Source organism: Cibotium barometz, chromosome 13 (assembly GCF_041138505.1).
Source record: "Cibotium barometz isolate CiBa-2024 chromosome 13, ASM4113850v1, whole genome shotgun sequence".
NCBI lineage: Eukaryota > Viridiplantae > Streptophyta > Polypodiopsida > Cyatheales > Cibotiaceae > Cibotium > Cibotium barometz.
Window position 1 is genome coordinate 34,075,913 of NC_141058.1, and position 18,357 is coordinate 34,094,269.

Genomic DNA, 18,357 nt, shown 5'->3' on the forward strand with positions numbered 1-18,357 from the left:
CAAATAACACGTAGCAATGTGGATGACTTTGTCCCCGGTAAGCTATAGCCACACCCAAAGATACTGTGCATCCTCGTCCTTTGGATGATGCCGAGAATCTATTGGAGGTGGGGTGTAAAAAGGACAGCTACCTCTCCCGAGCCACATACTTCTCTTGATGTGCGGGTCTCGCCTCGGAAATCTGACTCCCACTCCCACTCATACCCGGATATGTATGGTAAACCCCTCTTAGGGCTATGATGAGTCTTTGTGTAGATAATAACATCAGTGCATGTGAGAATCTTGCTCAAACCTCCTGGATTCGGCCACAGGGTGCCATTGCAGTTCCATATTGCTAACTTCAGGTGTTTGGTCTCATAGACCCCGCATCCCTATTTGGGACAGCGCTTAGTAATAATGACCTTGCAGAGAGAGAGAGAGAGAGAGAGAGAGAGAGAGAGAGAGAGAGAAAGAAAGATATATTAACGTCTACGAGAGGCCAAAGTCGGCCTATGAGACAAAAAATAATACAACTGTGTTCTTCCGGTCATCGGAAGAAAAGAAACAAAAGAAAAAGTGTGCATGTGTCTGGATACAACTGTGAATCATCATGGATCGGTGGAGCCCATATACAAACAATATATGAGAGAGAGAGAGAGAGAGAGAGAGAGAGAGAGAGAGAGATGTTGCTGATTGTTCCCCCGGGGCTGATCATGTCCAAATACACACTGCCTGGGTGACGTGTGTTCAATCACCATTTGCCACACTGAAGAAATGAACTCCCATATCTGGCAAGCCACTGGGCAAGAAATACGCCTGTGCCGACTAGATTTTGGACAAGTCTGGCAGAAAACACACTACTCTCTCTCTCTCTCTCTCTCTCTCTCTCTCTCTCATGCGAAATGCTTTCATCTTTGATTCACAATCAGGGGTGAAAGGTCATGTCCAATGTGTTTGTGGTCTATTGCTTTGGCAAGTTTCTTCTTTGATCGATGCACATGTTATCACCAGGGCGCAAGCTGACCCCTGGTTACATGCTCTTCGTACGGTGGGCATGGCTCATGTGGCCTTATAGTGTGTGCAGTCTGACGCCCTCTATGTACATGTTTGTATAGCTGGTCATGCGGCTTTTGCTTTGTATTACATTTTCGTAATCTAATCAACCGACCATTACGAAAAAAAAAGAGAGAGAGTGGTGTGTCACCGAATTTGCATTTTAGCTTGGGACATCTTTTTTTATTTTCTTTTATGCTAAGTAAATTGTTTGCCTTTTTGCTATATATGGTTCTAGGAGGAAACCATCTTGACATTTTCCATGGGCATTCAAGAGCCACAATGTTGCTTATCCTCAACAATGCAGCCCAAGGAATACTTTCATCCTTTTTTTTCAAATATGCTGGTATGGATCCGTCCTTAACCTACTTGAATCAGGGTCTTTGAACATGTTGATACTGCTGAGAAGACTGTTTTTGTGCAATCATTAACTGTGGGAGTCATCTTGTTCTTTCTTTCTTGGAAATCCCTTACATGTGTAGATTTTATGTTCACTTGTGCACATGCACACTCACATTGTTTTCATGCTTTGCATTGATCTGTGTTTCTGAAATAACAGATACAATTCTGAAGAAATACTCCTCCACTGTAGCCACAATTTTTACTGGATTGGCTTCTGCATCTCTGTTTGGACACACCTTGACAATCAATTTCATTCTTGGTGTTTCAATTGTCTTCATCTCAATGCATCAGGTTAGAGCTATGGTTGTGATCTTCTTGCACCAGAGTTAGTTACCTGTTGCAATACTTTCTTTGATTTAGTTCTTTAAGTACTTTCATCAGTGATTGCCAGTGGTTATCTTGTTACACTAGTTCCTCTTTAATGACATTTGATCAAAGTTTGAGGACTTCTTGATGCAGTTTTTCTCCTCATTGTCAAAGCCCAAAGAGGCCCATCGTGAAAGCTACGATCGATTGGATGGTCAAATGAATACAATGTACTCTCTCTCTCTCTCTCTCTCTCTCTCTCGCGCGCGCGCACGTGTGTGCATGTGCACGCAGGCACATGCCTTGCATGCACACATGCACAAGCACACACGCACATAGAGCTAGACAAAGGGTTTTCTTTCATGAAAAATTGTGTAGCATGAATTGATGCTATGCATAAACTAATGGTTATTGCCTCCTTTGCGTGTTAATTGAAAATGCTGATTTGGAGGTGTATTTTGCTTATCCAAATGTCATGTTTGCATGCCCTTAGTCTTGACTCTCTTGCCCTTGGTCTTGGCTTTGCAACGTGTCTCTGAATGAATGAAGTGAACGTTTACCTGCCTTTATATGGGGACTGAATGTTGGCCGGCTAGCCATTTTCAGGTCCAAAAACATCATCAAAATTCCCATTGCCCAATAGATGTCCCAACTTTTGGCGCATGTCCTGGCCACCTATAGGGCTGTCAAAACTGCTCCAAACTGCCCATATACGGCCTCTAAATTTGCTTTTATGCGGCTTGAAAGAATAATCAGGTCTACATGGCACCGGATTAAGGTGTGCACGTGACACTCACACCTTAGAAACACTTTTTCATGGCACCAGATTAAGGTGTGTACATGGTGCTCACGCCTTTGAAACACTTGTTTGCTGAGTAGTAGTGTGTCGACAATAAGTTATCCCATAAATTCTTGAGACCTGTATTTGCCCCTTGTTTGAACTTTGGATTTCGACATGTTTTCCAGTTTGCTTTTCAACCATGGCCAAAAACTCTCGAAAGTGATTATAGGCTTCAAACTTTTCTTGTAGGAAAAAAAGACCTGTGTCTTCCTCAAGAAGCCATTGTGAAGGTCATGCAATAGTTTGACACATATGGTGGCAGTATGTAGTCACTTGTCCACATAGATGTGTGGGGACCAACTCCAAATGCCTTTGGCATTAGTACTACTTATAATGATTGTGTTTGCAAAAAACACGGCCCTCACAAATTCTTGGGTATTTGAGATTAGACGGCCATGAACAAAAAACTTTCTTGGCCATGAACACCAAGCTCTGTAGGTTAAGGTGTGTAAACCTTTCATGCTGAAGGATATTTTTTTGAGCATTCTACCCGGTATAGTGGCAGATTGGGAATGGGAAATGGCTGAAATGCATTAACTAAGTTTCAGTTGTTCATTAATCAGTTTCTTTTTAGTTGCCATTGTGCATGATAGAGACACACTTGATGTATCACCTTGTTATCTAACTTACTCTCTGAGTTTTTGCGTTAGGTTTGTGGGCTTGCTTGAAATTTCTGTTGTGAGAAAGGACTAATTCTTTTTACTTACTGCAGGTCGAAAGAGTCATCTTTGTTAGACATAGCTGCAGGTGCCACAGAAGAAGTAAGCTGTTTTTGTGTTGCTGGGAAATTTCTGGTTGGTTTTGAAGCTTTTTCTTGTACACTAGGTGATGTTTATTGCATTGGTACAGGTTTCCCACAAGATAAATATGAGAAGCGAGAGGGAACCACTTCTCCCTACTTAATTCTACTGGCCGTGTCAAGACGATGAAGATGATCTGTGGACGTACTGACAACATTATTAAATCCTTGAGAAGAGCCTTTCACATTGCATTCATTTTAACTGATGCAATAAGGGGGATAAGCTATTGTACACCTACGGCAGTTGGTTCCAGTGCTGTCTTAGCAGACAAAGGGATAAGGTACTACAAATTTTGCAAAAAATGAAAGAACTCCAGAATTTGGTCCTTGTGCTGGCCTAGCAGCCCTGTTGGGCAGTTGTGAAAACAAAAGGATGCTTCAGTAGTGAGGTCGTGGAGTCTTATGAGGCTTTAATGTGTGTACATTCTCTCAAACCTTGAATAGAGCTTATGCAATCTTTGTCCACTTAGTATGAATATATTAGCAGGTCTCAAGAAGGCTGTTTAACAATCAAATATCTGGTTAGGTAAAAGAGTATCCTGAGGACCTTTTTACCATTCATTTGCTGTAAGGCGCTTCTACTGCAGTGTCTGGCTAACGGAAGCTCCATTTGTAACAGTCAAGTCATTTTGTTTGGAGCCAATGGAATGAAGCCATCAAGCATTTTCAAGGAGCATGAAGGGTAAAAGACCTATCACCACCCCCAACATACTTTAAGAATTGGACAGAGAGTTAACGAGTTGGACACAGAGAGGCCAAAATAACCTATGAGACCATGTATAAGCACTAAGATGGAGGTTTTGAGCTAAACCCAGCATGGAGAAGGAAACACCAAGAAGGAAAAAGAAAAAAGCCAAAGAGGGTTGTGATGCTGGAAAAGAAAGAGAGAGAGACCATATGCTATGAGATTTGATGTATATGAAGACTTACTCCTCAAAAGTGATAGAAAGCAAGCATAGGAGTTACAGCTATGGTCACATAGGTGATCTAATTCTATTTGTTTGATGGTCCCTCACTATCTCAACTAAGCTCAACACCAAATATGTATTTTGTGCAACACCCCCAATAAAAAAACCAAATTACTACACCATTAATGTACAAGAACATCAAAATTATATAAAATGACCACCTTTGCGAAATCTCTCTCAAGTCAACTTAACCATGTGGTAGGGGAGGGGAGAGAATGTCTCCGTTTTGTTTCAATAGTGCCAAGAGATCCCTAACTTTGTTTTGTTAGTTGATTTAGTTTTTTTTGACTCTTTTTTGGAGTGTGCACATATGGGGGGGTATTGGATGACTCATTCATGTGCAATGGAGGGCTTCATGACTTCTCTTATAGTAAATTTTTCAATCTTTCGAATCTATGAGATGAGCTTTGGGTAAACTAAATTGAAAGGGCGAATATGGGATGACAACAAAAATGGAAGATTCCATAACCTTTGAGGCAAAATCTCACAAAAATGGTTAGATTGTGTTCTTTGCTACCATGATAGTGTATCCGGGATGTCGCCATTTGTGTGAAGCAAACTTTTTGTTGCTAGATTGCTTTCTTGTGGATGATTGATTTGGCCACATAAAGTCGAGGGTCACCATTAGTGTGATAGTTGTAGACCTCTAATGAGAATGGATGATTTGTACTTGATCTTCAGCAAGAATGACATTGTTAATTCTATCTATGGAATTTGAGAATGCTTTAGAACATGCTATGACATCATTCAGCAAAAATGGCATAAACCATCTTAGCCTTTGTTGAAACAAGTGTTGTTTGGTGTTGCTGTAGAGCAGCAAAAGCAGCTTCCCGATGTGAGTGCATTCAGCATCCTCACTCCATTGTCACGCTTTAGTGTTTCCTTTACTAAGGGGTTCTCTCTGCCTAGATAGAGGCAAGAAGAGAGTGACCTTCGCGGTGGTTTTGTCTCACAAAAGGGGCTTTGGTTGAATGTAAAGAATATGAGATGTGACAAAAATGGAAAAGTTAGCTCCATAACCTTTCAAAGTCTCAATGTGTTAGTCCTAAGCTATTTTTAGTATCACACCACGACAAAAAAAGTTAGATACAAGTGTTGTTTCTTTTTAGTGGTACCATGATAGAGAGTACTGGGAATGTCTATCTTGCTTGGCTGTACATCAAATTAACCTTTTCTAGATGATCGATTTGGCCACATGAAGCTGAGGGTCATCATTACTGTGATATTTGCACACTTCTGATGAGAATAGATGATTCTTACTTGAGCTTAAGCAAAAATGGAATTGTTATATCTAGCTATGGAATCTTAGAATGCTTGAGAACATGCTGTGACATTCAACAAGAATAGCATAGACCAAGATTGACCTATTCTTTTTCTTCAAATCAAGCACATATCTAAGCCTTTGTCGAAACAAGTATTGTTTCGTCTTGCTGTAGAGCCACAAATGCAACTTTCCAATGTGAGTACACTAGCTCATCTGTGGCATCCTCACTCTGTTGTCACACCGGAATGTTTCCTTTGCTAAGGGGTGAAGGAAGAGTTCTCTTTGCCTAGATGGAGCCAAGAACAGAATGGCCTTCACATTGGTTCCGTCTCACAAGAGGGGCTTTGGTTGACCCAGATGAAAGAGAGAATATGGGATGCAACAAAAATTGGAATAGTTAGCTTTATAACCATTCATGCAAAGTCCCAATGTGCTAGCCCTAAGCTATTTAACGGTGGAGCATACATAGGACATTTATCTTGCTTGGCTTGCCAATTGTATACTCCACAAACTCCTGTAGGGCTAGTCCATTATACTAGAGCAGAGTATAATGCAAAATGATTTTTTGTTGTTAGATTGCATTCTTGTGGATGACTGATTTGGATACATGAAGCCAAGGGTCACCATTAGTGTTATATTTGCACACTTCTAAGAGTAGATGATTCACACTTTATCTTTAAGAATGACATTATTAGTTCTAGCTTTGGAATCTTAGAATGCTTCAAAACACGACATGAAATTTAACAAGAATGGCATATACCAAGCTTGACATTCTTGTGGAAAAACCAATAAGAGTGACATAGATCTTTTTAGACATATTCTTATGGAATAAATGGCATAGACCAAGGTTGACATGTTCAAGTCAACAGCTTACCTTAGCCTTTATCGAAACAAGTGTTGTTTGGTCTTTCCTTAGAGTTGCGAAAAATGTAACTTCCCAATGTGGGTGTGCTCGCTCGTCTATTTGTTTGCTAAGGGGGATCTCTTTGCCTAGATGGAGGCAAGTAGAGAATGGCCTTCACGGTGGTTCTCTCTCACAAGAAGAGCTTTGGTTGAACGAAAACAAAAGAGAATATGCGATGCAACTAAAAGGGAAGAGTTAGCTCCATAACCTTTCAAGCAAAGTCTTAATGTGATAGCCCTAAGCTATTGTAAGTTTAATCACACGTGGATTAAAAAAGTTAGATTGTGTTGTTTCTTTTTAATGCTATCATGGTAGAGAGTACCATGATGTCTATCTTGCTTGGCTTGCCATCATATGTGTAAAGCAACTTAACCTTTTTTTGTTATTAGATTGTATTCTTGTGCATGATTGATTTGGCCTTATGGAGTTGAGGGTCATTAGTGTAGAAACATAGTTGGGTTGTTTCCTTTGAGTGCTACCATGTTAGAGAGTACCATGATGTTTGCTTGCTTGGATTGCAAATTAACCTTTTTCATCTTTAGATTGCATTCTTGTGGATGATTGATTTGGCCACATGGAGCTGAGTGTCACCATTAGTGTAATATTTGCACACTTTTAATGAGAATAGATGATTTATATATAAATACTTAATATTCATGAAGAATGACATTGTTAATTGTAGCTATGGAATCTTAGAATACTTGAAAACGTGTTGTGACATTCATCAAGAATGACATTGTTAATTCTAGGTATGGAATCTTGGAACACTTGAAAACATGTTGTGACATTCAACAAGAATGTCATAGACCAAGATTGACATATTCTTGTGAAATAAACCAACAAGAATGCAATGAAGGAGAGAGAGAGAGAAGTGTTGTGGATAAAGGGAAAAAGAAGGTTGAAGGAATGGACATTATAGGTTATGAGTCGTCAAGTTTAGAAAGTTTGGATGAGGAACTTGGCATACCAGTTTTACGCACACCAGGTGCAAGGCGATTGAAGAAGGTTGCTTGAAAAAAACATTGCCTACAAGATCCCCATTTGCCATTTCCTTGACTTCCCTTATCTCTTGAAGTTCCATTGCTTACTTAAATGGACGCCCACTTGACATAATGGTTACAAATGGAAAATGGCTAGTAGAAGGCCTGAATGGTGTCATAATTTGATGATCTAGGGCTCTATTGAAAGATCTTGTGGTGTAGAATGCAAATATGCAAGAACAGAAGATTTTTGGAATAGCCCTAATATTCTCTATTTTAGGGTTTATGTGACACTGCTGAAAATAGGAATTAGGCCATAGAGAACTCAAAACTCATCAGATTTAGATGAAATTTGATATGTGGGCTTGTGATGACAAGTACTAACTATGCCTAAGAAGGTTTTGACCAAAGTCAAAGTGTAAATATCCTCTTTTTTAACTTTTTGGTCAAAGTTAGCCATAAAGGTTTGACCCCCTAAATGACATTGGATTTAGGTGTACTATGGATTGTTAGGAAGCCCTAATGATGTACATCCATCCTATGATGTCATTTGTCCCAAATAGCTCGATGTTTCTGATTGGGCGCAACTTTGACCTCCAATGAAAAATGGCAAGTTGGGGATCCAAATGATTTTAGAACGGAGATGTTTAAGGCTTGTTTGGGAAGGTGTAAGGGAGTACTAAGAGCCTATATAATCACCCAAACTCTAGCCCTAATGTAATTTTACTGAATTAGGATTTTGTGGATCTGCAGATTTTGTTTCAAGAGCTCTTTTGGTACCCATTTGCCTTCCGCATGTTGAACGAAAACAAAAGAGAGAATATGGGACATGACAAAAATGGGAGAGTTAGCTCTATAACCATTTAGGACATGCTAGCCCTAAGCTATCACACGTGAACAATTTTGTTGTTTAAATTTAGTGCTAACATGGTAGAGAGTAAGCAGGATATGTATCAAGCTTAGCTTAAGCAAATTAACCTTTTGTTGCTAGATTTCATTCTTGTGGATGATTTATTTAGACACATGAAGTTGGGGGTCACCATGAATGTTATATTTTCACACTTCTAATGAGAATATATGATTTGCACTTGATCTTTAGCACGAATGGCATCATTAATTCTAGCTTTGGAATCTTAGAACGCTTTAGAACACATTGTGACACTCAATAAGAATTGTATAAACCCATATTGACATATACTTGTTGTATTCAAATGAAGAGCTTACCTTAGCCTTTATCAAAATAAGTGTCATTTGGTCTTACCCTTAGAGCCACAAATGCAACTTCTTGATGTGGATGCACTAGCTCAATCGTCACGTCCTCACTCCATTTTGTCACAGTGGAATGTTTTGTTTGCTAAGGGGGCTCTCTTTGCCTAATGGAGGGAAGAAGAGAATGGCTTTTGTGTTGGTTCTCTCTCACAAGAGGGGCTTGGTTGAACAAAAACAAAAGAGAGAATATGGAGGCAAGAAGGCAATTGCCTTTGTGTTGGTTCTCTCTCACAAGAGGAGCTTTGGTTGAACCAAAACAAAAAAGAGAATATGGGATGTAACAAAAATGGAAGAGTTGCCTCTGTTAATGTGCTAGCCGTAAGCTATTTTAGTTTTTATCACACATGAATAAAAAAAGTTATTTCTTTTTAGTGCCACCATGGTATAGAGAGCACCTGGATGTCTATCTTGCTTGTCTTGTCCTCTATGTAAAGGAAATCAACATTTTTTGTTGCTAGATTGCATTCTTGTGGATGATTGATTTGGCCACGTGAAGTTGAGGGTCTTATGTAATATTTGCACACCTAATGAGAATGGATGCTTTTTACTTGATCTTTAACAAGAATTCCATTGTTAATTCTAGTTATGGAACCTTAAACACTTCTAAACATGCTATGATATTAAAAAAGAATTGTATAAACCAAGATTGATATATAAACCAACAAGAACGACATAGACCAAAATTGTTATATTCTTGTGGAATAAACAAACAAGAATGGCATAGACCAAAATTGACATATAATTGTTGCTTATTCAACTTCCCAATGTGGCTGTGCTAGATCATCTGTCACATCCTTAATCCATTGTCACATAGAAATGTTTCCTTTTCTAAGGGGGTGAAGGAAGAGCTCTCTTTGCCTAGATGGAGGTAAGAAGAGAATGGTCTTTATAGTGGTTCTCTCTCATAAGAGGTGGGTAGAGAAGAAGCTAATGAGAGAGAGAAGCCTACGCTCAAACCTATCCAAGCAAGAAAACCATCAAGCATGCAAGAATCCAACAAAACACAAGCAAGAAAGAGTAGAGAAGAAAGAGATCCCATAAGTATCCTATTGTAAGGGAATGAATGTGTATTTCTTAATGTTAAGATTGAATTTCTAAATGTCTATAGAGTGTGCTTAATTTTTTCATGATAAAAGATGCAATATCATACAATATGCTTAATCAAATGACCTCTCACAAAGGTTACTATACATAGATATCCACCATAATCAAGAGCCTAAGATGGCTCTGATACCAAGAATGCTAAAACTTGGGATTAATCGTGGTGTACATAATTAACAAGAATAGTTAATGCAAATGAATGCGTATTGCTTAATGTTAAAATTGACTTTCTAAATGTCGATAGAGTGTGCTTAATTTTTTCATAATAAAAGATGCAATATCATACAATATGCTCAATCAAATGACCTCTCACAAAGGCTACTATACATAGATATCCACCATAATCAAGAGCCCAAGCTAGCTCTAATACCAATAATGCTAAAACTTGGGATTAATCATGGTGTACATAATTAAAGATGCAATATCATACAATATGCTTAATCAAATGACCTCTCACAAAGGCTACTATACATAGATATCCACCATAATCAAGAGCCCAAGCTAGCTCTAATACCAATAATGCTAAAACTTGGGATTAATTGTGGTGTACATAATTAACAAGAATAGTTAGGGTGAATTATATCACATTAAAAAATCTATGATGAGAGAGATACAAAGTAGAACACTCAACAATATCTTCTATTGCAATATGTTATGAATCATATAATGAGAGGCTTCTAATATAGATAGCCTCTAGCCCAATCTCCTTTACACATCATCATGCCATGTGGCAATCCCTTTTCCACATTCTTTTACGTGGCTCTCACATTTCACACAATATCTCATGTGGCCTTCTTATCTTTCCACAACTCTCAAGATAGTATCTTGCACCTCTAAGGTGACTTCACACATTCAACCAAACAACCTGAGGTTTATTTTACATTGCACATTTCAACATCTTCAACCAACCTCGCCAAAGGAGTCAAAGGCTTCTATCACAAAAACCTTGTCATAGATAGCCTCTCTGGAAAACAATCCTAAGTTCTCAATGACAACACTGAAGGTCATCACTGCCAGTTTTGATAAAGGTGAATCCATCCAAGTGACCTTGCCATTGACAAACCCTCTCATGAAGACCTAAGAACTGTTGCTACTCCATTACAAGCAAATGCCAAGAAAGGTACCAAACCTTCAATTCTATAAAAAGAAAGTATATCCACCACATAAGACAATGTCTAGATATCTTCATGGTGCCAAAAGGTGGGTAAAAAGCAGTCACAATATCTCAAGGCTACTATGAAGGTGGAAATCCAATTTGGCTATCTCACCAACCAGGGCAACAATCACAAAACACTCATAATGTAAATCTCAAGAGCTTGGGAAGCAGAGTACTCGTTAACCTCTTCTATATCAGAAAAACAAAAGAGCTGATCTTCTACCTTATCAGTTGTGGGTCCCCAAGAAATTATTGCAAGCATAGGGATTCTATGAAGGTAATGAAAATGTGTGGATTACAAACAAAGCCACAAGATTCCCTCAACTTGCACCAAAGAAGCAACCCTAATGATGAAGGCACCAAGCCCCAAATCATAAAGTCCAACAAAAATGTATTGAGAGATGTAATCGTGGTATTGTGTGTATGTGGGAAAGCACCCTAGAGGTGCAAGATATTGTGGCAAGATAGGAATGCCACATGTAATATTGAATGCTGTGTGAGTGTTGACCAAAAGAAGTGGAAAAGGGAGTGCCACATGGATGATGACATGTAAAGTGGGATAAGGCTCGAGAGCCTATATCATTGTATGGTTCACTTGAGATATGTAAAAAGAATAGAGATCGTGTTGAGTGTGCAATCTCTCTCTCACCTATGGAGTTTTTAGTGTGGTATAACCCACCTTAATTATGCTGCTTAATCTATGTCTATCACCATGATCAATCACATTTTAGGATTGTTTAACATGGTATCAGAGCTTGGGTGGGCTCTTGGTCACGGTGGATATCTAAAGCCAAAGAAGTACCACCATCTCCAATGACATGCATTATGTTGTGAGGAGAATCCCAAGCCCATCCTAAACATGGAGATTAGATAGATGAAATGTATAAATGATGGTGTGAAATGGATCCATGATGGCGAAAGTGGCGTGGTAGCCGGGTGTATTTACACAAGTGCGCTAAGTGAGAATTAAAAGCTTGTGGTGGAACGAAGAAGCCGGGCAATGATACATTCTGGAAGGAAACAAGGTGGCAACATGGGCTCAAGAGGAAAAAAGAGGAGTTTTTTGAAGATATGCAAGAGTGGTGGCTGAGAATGACCACCAGAGAGTAGAAGAGGGACTGCAGCAGAATGGACTCATGCAAGATGACTTGTTTTTGCTGAAGGCTGTAGACTAGAGTTCTTGAAATTGTTAAAGGTTTTCAGACAGAAGGACAGAACAGTGGGAGAAGGTTTGTTTGAGCTAGAGCGAAGGGAGAGCTGAAGATGAAGAGGACTTGCTAGGAGGTGAGTTCCCTAAGGTCTTCGTGCAGTGCCTTTGTTAGAGACTTGGCCCAGTCCAAATCTTGCTCATCTATACTTTCTGTCAGTCAGTGATTCATTGTGAATGAAGATGAAGCTTTGAAGTTTTTGTCACCGAGGTCTATCTGTAGAGGACCCCAGAGTTTTTTTGTGTTTTCTTCTGATATGTTAGTGCCCATGTCTCAGCGCTATTGAGACAGTAAAGTGATTTTGTTTATCTAAAGCAGATAGAGAGATTGGGTTTTATCTTTTGTCTTGATGTTTTTGTGGTGATGTATGTGTGGTCTTGATTGAGTCCGTGGGGATAGATCATTTGTGTGTGCCAGTCTGGTGACTAGGGAGTTTCTACTGACTCAGTTAGAATTAGTTGAGGAGGTACATGGTTGATTATGTGTTAGCTAAGCATTAGAGTAGTCAGATGGTAGTGTAAACTGCTTTGTTTGGCTTGTTTGAGTTGAAAAGTAAAGTTTTGAACTTAGGTCTAATAGCCAGAGGATTGTCAATTGCCAGCAGAGTCAGAAGGGTTTGAGGTTTAAATGGTTTCTGTGTCAGCTGTTGTTGTTGATGAATGTCTATAAGGTTGGATCTTGTGTGTGAATAGAGTGTTTTGAGGGTGTTGAGGTGTCCCATCGAGTTAACTGGAGGGCTGGGGATAATAATTGAGTTGATTGGTGCCCTTGAGCTAAGATTTCAATGTCCCCCAGTTTTGATCCCATTGTGTCTTCTTCTTGTGTGCCTGTTGGTGGTGTAGTAGAGGCCATCAACCAGTCATCACACATGCTTTGGTGCCCCCATTGAGGATCAGAAGGTTCTTACTTAGGGATGTGATCAGAAGGCTGGAGCCCACTTGCTGTTTAACTCAGGGCCAATGGTTGGTTTTGTACATGATGTGTTCAGAGGTCAGAAGGGTGAGGATGTCACCTAGTTTCTGAGGTGTGTTGGCAACTTTGATGGTTAACATAGATGATGATGCCTACAAGCTAATGTTGTTAGAGGATGCATCCATGGAGTGCTTTGAATATGAGTCCACTAATGATGAGAGAGGAAGTTGGGATGGGTTGAGAGAAGCCCTAAAGAGGAAATATGGGAGAGCTGACAGTCCTTAGGACTTATGGAAAGAGTTGGGCAGGCTGACCCAAAGAGAACATGAAGAAGTGTCAGATTTTGTTGACAAGTTTGAAGCTTCTTGGAGGAGGATGTTAAAGATCTTGGGAGAGAATCAGGTTTCTCCTGACTTTTTAAAGAAGGAGAAGTTCATTGAGGTGTTGAATGAGAGGATCGGAGAGAAGGTGGAGGTGAAGGACACACTCACATTTGCTGAAGTTGTGAAGACTACCATGTATCAGGAGAAGAAGATGAGACGAAAGGCTAGTATGCCACCCATTTTGCGAGGTGGAGTTGTTATGTATGATGTGCTTGATGTGTGCCCTACTAGAGGCAATATGTAGGTTGTGGATCCCTGTGTGAGTGCTATGATAGAGGATGCAAAGGCAGTGGAAGAGTGTGTTTGTGAAGCTATGGAAAGCACAACTTGTGTGGCCTGCGGACCTAGAGATGGGGATAGTGGATGCCAAAAAGGTGATGGAAGAATGCCTAGAGGCTGGTGAGTCGGGGGAGGTGATCTCTAGAGAGCTGGAGGTGCTGCAGATAGCTGAATTGAGGATTGTTTCATCAAAGGATGCATGTGTGGAGGCTACAGTTTGGTTTGTTGATGTGGTGGAGTATGAGTAAGAGAGTTTGGAAAAATTACCTTTTTATAATGATAGGTGATGATGGTGCTATCATGGATCAACAATTGGATGCGCATGAAAATGTGGATAGTGGTGTGGGTGAAGCTAATGATACTTTGTTGGTGGATGGTGCCTTGGAGGGTGTCTGTGCCTTGTTTGAAGAATCTGTGGTTACATGCATTGGTGAGCAAGCTGATGCCTATGTGAATACTAAAGAGTGTGTTAATGATGATGAGTTGTTGGGTGCTACAAGCAGGTCGTGGGACGAGGAAGCTATAGATGCCGATGAAGAGTTGCAACAGGTTGTTGACTTGGGTTGTTTGGAGGATAATGTTCAGGTTATTGCTAGGATGTTTTTTTGTAGTGGTGAGGATGTCTTGGGGAAATGGGATGAAGGATCAATGGAAGTGCACAGAGTTGTACAATGTCTTGAGTTGTGTGAAGAACTTAGAACTGGTAGGAATGGACGGAATACGAAAAGGGCTGATAGGAGGTATGATTAGATTGAGCCAGATGATAAGGGAAAGATCCTGAAGATGTTTTTAAAGTGTTATAGGTTTTTGATCTGGGAAGATGGATCAAATCAATTGGAAATCTTTGGAGAAGGGTGATGTTCCCTTTTGATCCAGGTGGATGGCAGGATGGTTTTGGAGGAGGGTGCTATACCCTTTTGACCCAGGTGGTTCTTGAAATGTTGGATCATGCCTTTGTTGCTGTAAATAGAGGTGTATAGAGTAGTGTGTGGAAGAGAGGAGAGTGGAGTAAAAAGAGTGATATGAAACACTTTAAAGTGTTTCATCTATATGTGAGAAGTGTTTCATCTAGGGGTTGGTCTATATGTGAGAAGAATCCCAAGCCCATCCTAAACATGGAGTGTAGATAGATGCAATGTATAAATGATGGTGTGAAATGGATCCATGATGGCAAAAGCAACGTGGCAGCCGGGTGTATTTACACAGGTGCGCTAAGTGAAAATAGAAAGCTTCTGGTGGAATGAAGAAGCTAGGCGGTGATACATTTTAGAAGGAAACAAGGCGGCGAAGTGGGTTCAAGAGGAAAAAAGAAGAGTTTTTTAAAGATATGCAAGAGCGGTGGGCTGAGAATGACCACCAGAGAGTAGAGTAGAAGAGGGATTGCAATACAGTCAACTCCTATAGGATGATTTATTTTTGCTAAGGGCTACAGGCTGGAGTTCTTGCAATTGTTGAAGGTTTGTAAACAGAAGGATAGAGCAGTGGGAGAAGGTTTGTTTTAGCCAGAGCAGAGGGAGAGATGAAGATAAAGAGGACCTTCTAGGAGGTGAGTTCCCTAGGGTCTCCATGCAACGCCTTCATTAGAGACTTGGCTGAGTCCAGATCTTGCTCATATGTACTTGCTGTTAGTTAGTTAAAAGCTGGTTAGTTGTGAATAAAGATGAAGCTTTGAAGTTGTTGTTGTCGAGGTGTGTTTGTGGAGGACCCCATAATTGTTGTTGTGTTTTCTTCTGATATATTAGTGCCTATGTCTAAGGGGTAGTGACGTGATTTTGTTTATCGGAAGAAAATAGAGAGATTGGATTTTATCTTTTGTCTTGATGTTTTGTGGTGATGTATGTGTGGTATTGATTGAGTATGTGGGGATAGATCATGTGTGTGCCAGTATGATGACTAGGGAATTTCTATTAAGTCAATGCTGACTCAATTAGAATTAGTTGAGGAGGTATAGGGTTAATTCTATGTCATCTGAGCAACAAAGTAGTCAAGTGATGGTGTAAACAGCTTGGTTTGGCTTGTCTGAGTTAAAAGGAAAAGTTTTTGACTTAGGTCTAATAGCCAGAGGACTGTCAGTAGTGCTACTATGTCTGAGTAGTCAAAAGGGTTTGGCTTGTCTGAGAGCTGAAAGGAAAACTTTTTTACTTAGGTTTGATAGCCAGAGGATTGTCAACTATTAGCAGTCAGAAGGGTTTGAGATTTAAGTGGTTTCAGTGTCAAATCTGCTATCAGCAGATGAGTGTCTATAAGGTTGGCTCTTTGTGTGGATAGAGTGTTTTGAGGGTGTTGAGGTGTCCCATTGAGTCATCTGGAGGGCTGGGGAGGACAACAGTTGAGTTGATTGGTGCCCTTGGAGCTAGGATGTTAGTGGCCTCAATTTTGATCCCATTGTGTCTTCTTCTTGTGTGCTTATTGGTGGTGTAGTAGAGGCCATCACCCAAAACATAATGTGCATGATGAGGGAAATTTTTGGATAGCTTAAATTTGACAAGTAATCCAAATTTCAAGACCAAATCCTCAAGTCGCAAAATCGACTTAACACTTTTAAAAGTGAGACGGCCTTGTTGAGAAGTGAATTAAGGAATGGTGTTGTTCATCCGCCTTTTCAAGATGCGAGGATGTATATCATAATAGGACACCTTTGCAAGATACTTATATGGATTAAATTCCTCATAACAATGGAATGCAACAATGCTTCTCTTTTGGTGATTGAATGCTAAGGCCAACAAAGGGAGTAAGCATTAGAGATGTGAATGACATGCGTTTTGGCAATAAGGAGAATGTTTCTTCTTCTTAAAGGAATTTGCAACATGCTATGCCAAATACATATTGTGGTTCCACCTCTCATACATCTACAAAAGAGAAAGGATTGGCACATGGCTTTACTTATCATTCGTGCTCCAATAATGTTGGAAGAGCTCCAAGGATGCAAAGGGAAGAGTTGCATGATGATGATGATTGGCACATGCAAGATGATTTTCATGATGATTGGCAAGGGAATCTTGATCATGGGCATACAAGAAGGCATGATGAGGACAAAGGTGTTCAAGATAAATTAGTGTTGCCAAAGTTCAATGGAGATATTAATTCCAAGGAATACTTTGAAGAGTGGTTCAACAAGATGGACTTCTACTTTAAAATGAACCCTAGAAGTTCGGAAGGCTATGGTTTACCTTGGAATGTTGCATTTAGAAGGGTATGCACATGCTTGGTAGAGGCATTTAGAAGGGTATGCACATGCTTGGTAGAGGCATTTACAATCTCAAGCTTATGAAGCTACCTTGTGGAATGCTTTCAAGGATGAAATGAGAGACACCTTTATCTCTTAATTACATCAAGACGAGCTTATGTGTGATTGGGGTGACTTGCACAACAAAGGCAAAGTAGTGTCAAAGACCACCCACAAGTTCATGAAGTTTATGCTACATGTGCATGGGTTTAGTGAAGAATTCAACAAAACAAAGTACATCAAGGGTTTGAGGACCAGCATTAGTGTAGATGTCAAGGCACAAAGGCATTGCAACTACTCTCAAGGAAGCCATGCTTTTGGCGGAGATATATGTGGAGAAGTATTAAAATGCATGGTTAAATCAAGGTAGTTTCCGTAATTATTTAGCTCCTAGCACTTATGGGAAGTCTATGAGAGATTCCAAATATACTTCTTTTATGCCCAAGTTTCCAACGATGTATGAAAGTGGAGGAAAATCAAATTACAGGTTTGGCAATACTTCTCATGCTCCTCAAAAGTCTACAAATGTTGATGGGAAGCCTCCTAATGGTGCTACCAAGAGCAAGTTCATAAAGGAGGACCACATGAATGAATTGAGGAGTAAAGAATCGTGCTTCAAATGTGGAGAGAAATGGAACAAGGAGCATTACAAAGTTTGCGAATCAAGGAATGTCAAGCTTAATATGGTGTATTCGAAAGTCTAGGAAGATGACAATGAGAGAGGCTGAAATTTTTAATGATTGTCAAGACTTTGAGGAGAGTGAACATGAAAATGAGCTAGATGGTGAATTTCCCTTTGAGGCTGAAAGTTTTAATGATTGTCAAGACTTGGAGGAGAGTGACCATGATTGTGAACTAGATGGTGAATTTCCCTTTGACCCCGGTGGCATTAAACATTGGTCACAAGTTGATTAAATTGATGGCTTACCTATGTTTCCTTTGGAGTATACTTTCATGGAACCAACCTTATGTACATTGTCCCATGATTCATATGCCAGGTGCAAAGGTGCAAGCACTTTGAGGGTTAAGGCATACATTATTGGAATAATTTCTCATGTGTTGGTTGGATAGTGGAAGTACACATAGCTTTGTGAATGCAAAATCCATATGCAATGTTAAATTACAACCCATGTGTTTGACAAATTTTCATAAACTACAAGTGGAAAATGGATTGCAAAATGGTATGCCATGATGTGGCATTGGTTCTTTCACATGACTATACTTGTAAAGTCGATTTGTTGATGCTAATCAAGTGTGAAAATTTCAATTCTGTGAATAAAATATGCAAAAGAGAGCTTAAATCCCGTTGACTGGCTTACCGAGCCTA

General features: G+C 39.8%; 1 protein-coding gene across 1 annotated transcript in view; it reads left to right on the forward strand.

Moving 5' to 3' along the window:
- The window catches only part of LOC147632626 (CMP-sialic acid transporter 5-like), a 65,706-nt gene extending 61,854 nt beyond the window's left edge, over window positions 1-3,852 (forward strand). The window contains exons 10-14 of the mRNA XM_086807427.1: window positions 1,271-1,378; window positions 1,592-1,725; window positions 1,894-1,970; window positions 3,294-3,342; window positions 3,431-3,852. Of these exons, the coding sequence (XP_086663553.1) occupies window positions 1,271-1,378; window positions 1,592-1,725; window positions 1,894-1,970; window positions 3,294-3,342; window positions 3,431-3,484 (422 nt within the window). The 3' untranslated portion in view covers window positions 3,485-3,852. The remainder of the gene's footprint in view (window positions 1-1,270; window positions 1,379-1,591; window positions 1,726-1,893; window positions 1,971-3,293; window positions 3,343-3,430) is intronic.
- Window positions 3,853-18,357: the final 14,505 nt, after the last annotated feature.